This window comes from Plasmodium relictum, assembly GCF_900005765.1.
Source record: "Plasmodium relictum strain SGS1 genome assembly, contig: PRELSG_00_v1_71, whole genome shotgun sequence".
NCBI classification, from domain to species: Eukaryota; Apicomplexa; class Aconoidasida; order Haemosporida; family Plasmodiidae; genus Plasmodium; species Plasmodium relictum.
This window is the reverse complement of record NW_021628730.1, coordinates 1-6,969: the sequence shown is the minus strand read 5'-3', so window position 1 is coordinate 6,969 and position 6,969 is coordinate 1. Positions and strand designations below refer to the sequence as shown.

Sequence of the window (6,969 nt, the reverse complement as noted above, 5' to 3'; positions counted from 1 at the left end):
AAGTTATTTTTTTTTGTTTGTTTATTTATATATATATACATCTTTGTAATTTAAAAAAAAAAAAAAAAAAAAATTAAATATTTTTTTTTTTTTGGAAGAGTTTTATGAATGAATGTTATAAATGTTATGTTATGTTTTAATTTTTAGTGTAAATAAAAATTAAAAGAAAGAAATGTTAACTTATTAAAAACTTAAGAGATAAGAGAAATATTTATGTATTATTCAATGTATATTTTTGAAATAACATTGAATATCATAAAATTTTGACTTAATAAATTGTTATAAATTATTTGTATGTTTTTAATTAAAAGAAGATATTAATTCTTTGTAAATAAAAACTCATTTATAACTGTTAATAGGTTTATTAAAAGATGCAGTAAAATTTAACTTCAATTAAATATTATGCATCATAAGAAAACTGTATATATATATATAATAAAAACAAATATATATATATAAACGTATACTTAGTTATACATGCTCTTTATTAATTTGTTTATTTAATACTCTAGCAAAGTCATTAAACGGGCAATTAATAAATCAAACTGTTAATAGGTTTATTAAAAGATACAGTAAAATTTAACTTCAATTAAATATTATGCATCATAAGAAAACAGTATATATATATATAATAAAAACGAATATATATATATAAACGTATACTTAGTTATACATGCTCTTTATTAATTTGTTTGTTTAATACTCTAGCAAAGTCATTAAACGGGCAATTAATAAATCAGTTTCTAAGTTAAAAAAATATACTAATTCTTTGTAAATAAGTATAAATTTGTTAAAGTAAATATATATCTGTTAAGCAATAAAAAATTGCTTAATTCAAGTTAAATGTTATATGGGTGGTCAATAAAAAAATTGTTATTAACCTTTTGTAAAATAAAATGAGTGACTAGTTAGGAAAATATAAGTTAGCCATGCATTGACGCTAGTTAAAAAAAAAAACTAAATTATTATTTTTTTTTGTCGGTTGACGTTTGTTCGAATTAAAAAGAGAATTAAATTTTTACTTACGAAAAAAAAACTTGATAAAAAAGCATATTGTTTATGTTTTATTCAATTTGTATATTTTGAAATAACATTGAATAAATCAGAATTTAATTTTTGTTATTTGTTATAAATTTTGTTTGTATGTTTTTGATTAAAAGAATATGTATATTCTTTGTAAATAAAAACATATTTGTAAAACTAAACATATATATGTTAAGCAATACAGAATTATTTAACACAAATTAAATATTATACATTTGGTTAATAAAAGCTATTATTAACCTTTTTCAATACACTATGCTAGGTTACTGTACGTGTATGTACAAACTAAATGTACTGACACTAATAAAAAAAAAAAAAAAATATATATATATATATATATTTTGTTTTGTTTGTTTATTTTTTTTTTGAAATATTTAAAAAAAAAAAAATATATTTTTTTTTTTTTGGTGAGAAATTTTTAGTAAACAAAATTTATTTTTTATAAAAATAAAAGATAAAATTAATAATGTTTTTGTTATAATCAATGTATATTTCGAAATAACATTGAATAAATTAAAGTTTTGACTTTATTAATTGTTATAAATTGTTTGTGTGTTTTTAATTAAAAGAAGATACTAATTCTTTGTAGATAAAAATTTATTTATAACAATTAATAGGTTTATTAAAAGATGCAGTAAAATTTAACTCAGATTAAATATTATACATTATAAGAAAGTCATATATATATGTAATAAAAACGAATATATATATATATATAAACGTATAATTAGTTATACATGCTCTTTATTAATTTGTTTTTTTAATACTCTAGCAAAGACATTAAACAGCCAATTAATAAATCAACATTATAAAATGCAACTATATGTATAATAAAATAAATTTATATAAATGTATAACTAGTTATATATTCTCCTTATTAATTTGTTTGTTCAATACTCTAGCAAATTCATTGAGCAGGCAATTAATCAATCAAAATTGTACTATTTTTTTTTTATGATATTTCATTTTCATGCCGAGTAAATTAGTCAGATTTTATTATTAATTTAATAACATATTTATTTACTCTTTAGTAGAATGTTATCATTACTTAGTTTAACTTCTAAATTTATTATAAAAATAAAGAATATGAAGTTTAATAAACAATATAAATATATATTAATTTAGCAAGAATTATATTTTTTATATTTTACATTTAAAAAAGAACCATAGGTTTATATGTATATATTTAAATTATTATGTTAGAAGCAGTTGTAAAGTAATGAAACAATATTGAAAAAAATTAAACTTTCCTTGAAATTTTTACTTTTATTATCATGCACGAATAAATATAATAATTTTTATTAATGAAATTATCATCGAAAATTTATGCATTACAACTAATTTTAAAAATGCAATTTTAATTTTTTTAATCACAAATAAGAATATAAAAATGTATTTTTATTTCTTCCTTTAATTTAAAAGATTACATGTAAATGTAATAATTATTATGCCATGATTAAATATATTCATAATATTTCATTTAAATTCCAAAACGTTTACTTCGGTATAGCAATGAATGCAAATATTAAAGAAAAAAGATAACTGCAAAAAATATTTTTTTTATAGATGATGTATAGAGAAATATTATAAAAAAAAAATGCATAAACATAGTTATTCATTTAAACATATTTATAATTAGTATATAAAATTAAATACTTTATATTTATAGAGAAAAATATTTTTGATAATTTTTGTAAAAAATTAAAATTTAAAGAGTACTAAAAAAAACATTTATTTTTAGAATATACTCATATTTAATAATACTTTTTTACATTTAGCAATGAAGTTTGTTTTGTATATTTTAAAATGGATTCACTATTTATAGCAATTTTTAAATTCATTTAATTGCTTTACTTATATATATATACTTTTATTTTACAGAACATCTTTTCATTTTAATTTTTTCAAATCCATTTATAAAAGAAATTAAGTACAAGAAAAAAAAAGATTATAATCAAATAATTTAAAAAATGTGAATAATAAAAATTAAAAACCTAGTTAATAAAATTAGTTATTAACCTTTTGTAGTACACTAAGCTAGTTTACTACTTGTGTACGTACAAGTTAGCCATGTACTGACACTAGTTAATAATAATAAAAAAAAAAAAAAAAAATAAAGTTATTTTTTTTGTTTGTTTATTTTTATTCATATACATCTTTGTAATTAAAAAAAAAAATATAAAAAAGGTAAATAATTTTTGTTTGTCGAAATTATTTTTTTTTTATATGTTATGTTTTAATTTTTTTTTAGTGTTTTAAAAAATTAAAAGAAGAAATGTTAACTTATTAAAACTTAAGAGATAAAAGAAATGTTTATGTATTATTCAATGTATATTTTGAAATAACATTGAATATAATAAAATTTTGACTTTATTAATTATTATAGTTTATCTGTATGTTTTTAATTAAAACAATAAGTAATTCTTTGTAAATAAAAACTCATTTATAATAATTAAAAAACTAATATATATATAAGCGTATATTTAGTTATACAATGCTCTTTATTAATTTGTTTGTTTAATACTCTAGTAAAGTCATTAAATGACCAAATAATAAATCAAAACCATAAAATATAAAGATACTGATATAAATAATAATAATATAAGGAAAATCTTTGTTGAAATGATGAATTTGAGTAAAAACAAGAAGGTCATAAAAATATGTATTTATTAAATAGTTAAAAATTGAAAAAAACAAAACATAAAAAAAGTGCATGCATGAAAAAAATTATTCATCTAAACTTCATTAATTTTTTTATAAAATTCCTTTTTCTAAAATAATACATGGTCTCCTTAATATTTTTAAATAAAAACTTGCTAATATTTTAAATACTAATAAAATTCCTATTCAAAATTAACTTTATTAAAATTTATTGTATTATAATATAAATAAAAATAAAAATATTTAAATTAATTTGCAGCTTTTACAAACGAACGTGTGCTATGAGTATTATTATAATTATTTAAAAGGGTAAATAGTAGAGTAAAAGAAACCAAGGATATATTAATATTTTAGATATTTTTAACAGAGTTACCATATCATTTCATTTATTTAGATAAAAAAAAAAATTATCAATTTAAATTATGTAAGGCTAAAAAAAGTGAATTCTAAATAGCATAAATGTGTTCATTAATGTATTTTTTTTTATTATTTTCTTTTTTATTGCGTATTTTTTTTAACTTTTTTGAATCTTAATTTATTTGATTCAATAATATATTTTGTATTTGGAAAATATTTATTTAAATATTTTATAAATATACTAAAAAGTTTTAATTTTTAGATGACTTATATTTTTATTTTTGAAAAAAGGGTTATTGAAATTTAAATAAAATTTCTTTAATTATTTTTCATTTTACTCTACTATAATTTATTTTTAATAGAAATTTTATTATTCTATATAATTTTTCAGAATTTTTATTTTATATTTTAAAAATTGAAAATATTAATTTCATTTAAAAATAGTTATAATACCATAGCTTAATCGGAAAAAATAATTGTGACAATTTATATGAAAAATATTTATGTATAGTAAAAATATAACATTTCGATGTGGAAACAAGTGCAAATAATATAATGAATGGAAATACAACTTTAACGTTAGCTTTGTCTCATTCAACTCCTACTGGTAATGTTTCAGCTATTTCTCCCTCAACAATAGCTACTCCAAAATTGTATAGTATCGCATCAAGTCCAACAACAATGCCAATACCAAATCCCAATAATTCATCCCAATTAATTAATGGAACATCTACGGGAATTATACCATCTGTATATGCGGCTTCTTTAACGGGTTCGTCTATTCCAGCAAATATATCCATTCCACAACCTCCAAATTCATCACAATCAACTACTGCATCAGTAACAGATATGGCACTTGTTGCAAATGATACCCAACCTAACCACGCAACGATAAAACCTTCACTCACTACTTCAAATACTATAAGTTCCTCTGTGCATAATACAACTTCTAATAGCTCAAATGCCAATGTAAACGCATCAGCTCCTAATGGTACTATAGGGAATACAAAACAATCTGCTCAAGTACCTCCACAAAATTCCTTTACATTCTCCCAATTTACCCAATCACCTTCACCTACAAATGCAATTCAGACTTCTATGGATGCATCATCTCCTTCTGCTCCTTGTTTAATTATTTTTCCTGCTATTATATTTTTTGTTATAATAATAATAGTTTCTTATTACTATAAGGATTATATTTGTTATGATAATAATAGTTTATTATTATTACTATAAAGTTCACACTGAAATATATATTTTATTTTAATTTTTCTTTAATATGGTATAGATTAAAACTCCATCAATATAATAAAATTAAATTTTACAAATTTTTTATTTTTTTATTTTAGGATAAGAGAAAAAATAGAAGAAATATGTTAAAAAAGTAAATGATAGAATCAAGAAATTCACGTATTGAAGATGAGAAAAAAAAATATACAAATTTTATATTTTTTATTCATTTATGTATAAATAAAAAAAAAAATAATCATAAATATAATTTTATAATTAATTTTCATATTTTCCATTTTATTTGATTTCTCTTATTTTTCGTAATTTCAGTTGAACTACTATTAATATTTGGAGAAGTAAATTCTTGAAATAATTTTTACTGTTTACTATTCATGGTTAAGAAATATGTATAATCAAAATATTCCATGATGCCCTATTTAAACAAATTATGTTTTATCTACAACTTTTGTAATAACTCTTTATGTATACCAGTACTTATAATGATAACTACAAAGATTATTAATTATTTATGTGATGCTGTTCCTCAAATTAATAAAAAAGGAGTTAGCTTTATATAAACGTATATTAATAATTCTTATTAATTTTCATAAAATTTTTTTTTTTAAATATTTTGCGGATATACATTAACGTAATTCAACACTTATTTATATAATTGATTTATTAATTGCTTGCTTAATGACTTTGCTATAGTATTAAGCAAACAAATTAATAAAGAACATGCACAAATGAATATATATTTTTAAACATATATATACTTGTTTTTATTATAAATATGTATAATATTTATTTTTAATTAAACTTTGCTATATCCTTTAATAGACATGCTAAATTGTTATAAAAGAATTTTTATTTATGAAGAATCAGTTTATTCTTTTAATTAAAAATACATATACAATTTATAGCAATTAAGAAAAGTTAAAACTCTAATTTATTCAATGTTATTTGAAATAAATATACATTGAATATAACATAAGCATCATGCTTTTTCCTTCATTAAGTTTTTCACGTAACAAAAATTTAATTCTCTTTTTTTTGAATTCGAACCGTCTCCCGACAAAAAAAAAATATATTAATTTTTTTTTTTTAATTACAAAGATGTATATGCAATAAAATAAACAAAACAAAAAAAAATAACTTTATATATATATTTTTTTTTAACTAGAGTCTGTACATGGCTAATTTATTAATTGGCTGCTTAATAACTTTGCTAGAGTATTAAACAAATAAATTAATAAAGAGCATATATAAATGAATATACGTTTTCAAATATATATATATTTATATTATTGGTTAATAAAAGGTATTATTAACCTTTTGTAGCATGCTAAGCTAGTTGCTAGTTGTATACGTACAAGTTAGCTATGCACTGACGCTAGTCCTATATAAAAAAAAAAAAAAAAAATAAAGTTATTTTTTTTTGTTTGTTTATTTTTATATATATACATCATTGTAATTAAAAAAAAAAAAAATATTAATATTTTTTTTTTTTGGGAAGAGTTTTATGAATGAATGTTATGTTATGTTATGTTATGTTTTAATTTTTAGTGTAAATAAAAATTAAAAGAAAGAAATGTTAACTTATTAAAAACTTAAGAGATAAGAGAAATGTTTATGTATTATTCAATGTACATTTTTGAAATAACATTGAATATCATA

At 18.5% G+C, this 6,969-nt stretch overlaps 1 protein-coding gene across 1 annotated transcript; it reads left to right on the top strand.

Annotated features, from left to right (window-relative positions):
• Positions 1 to 4,617: 4,617 nt before the first annotated feature.
• Positions 4,618 to 5,298, top strand: PRELSG_0006350 (hypothetical protein; the record flags this gene model as incomplete). The annotated part of the gene is made up of 1 exon (XM_028676701.1): positions 4,618 to 5,298. The coding sequence occupies one exon, from the start codon at positions 4,618 to 4,620 to the stop codon at positions 5,296 to 5,298; it is 681 nt and encodes a 226-aa protein (XP_028531255.1).
• Between the last annotated feature and the right edge of the window lie 1,671 nt (positions 5,299 to 6,969).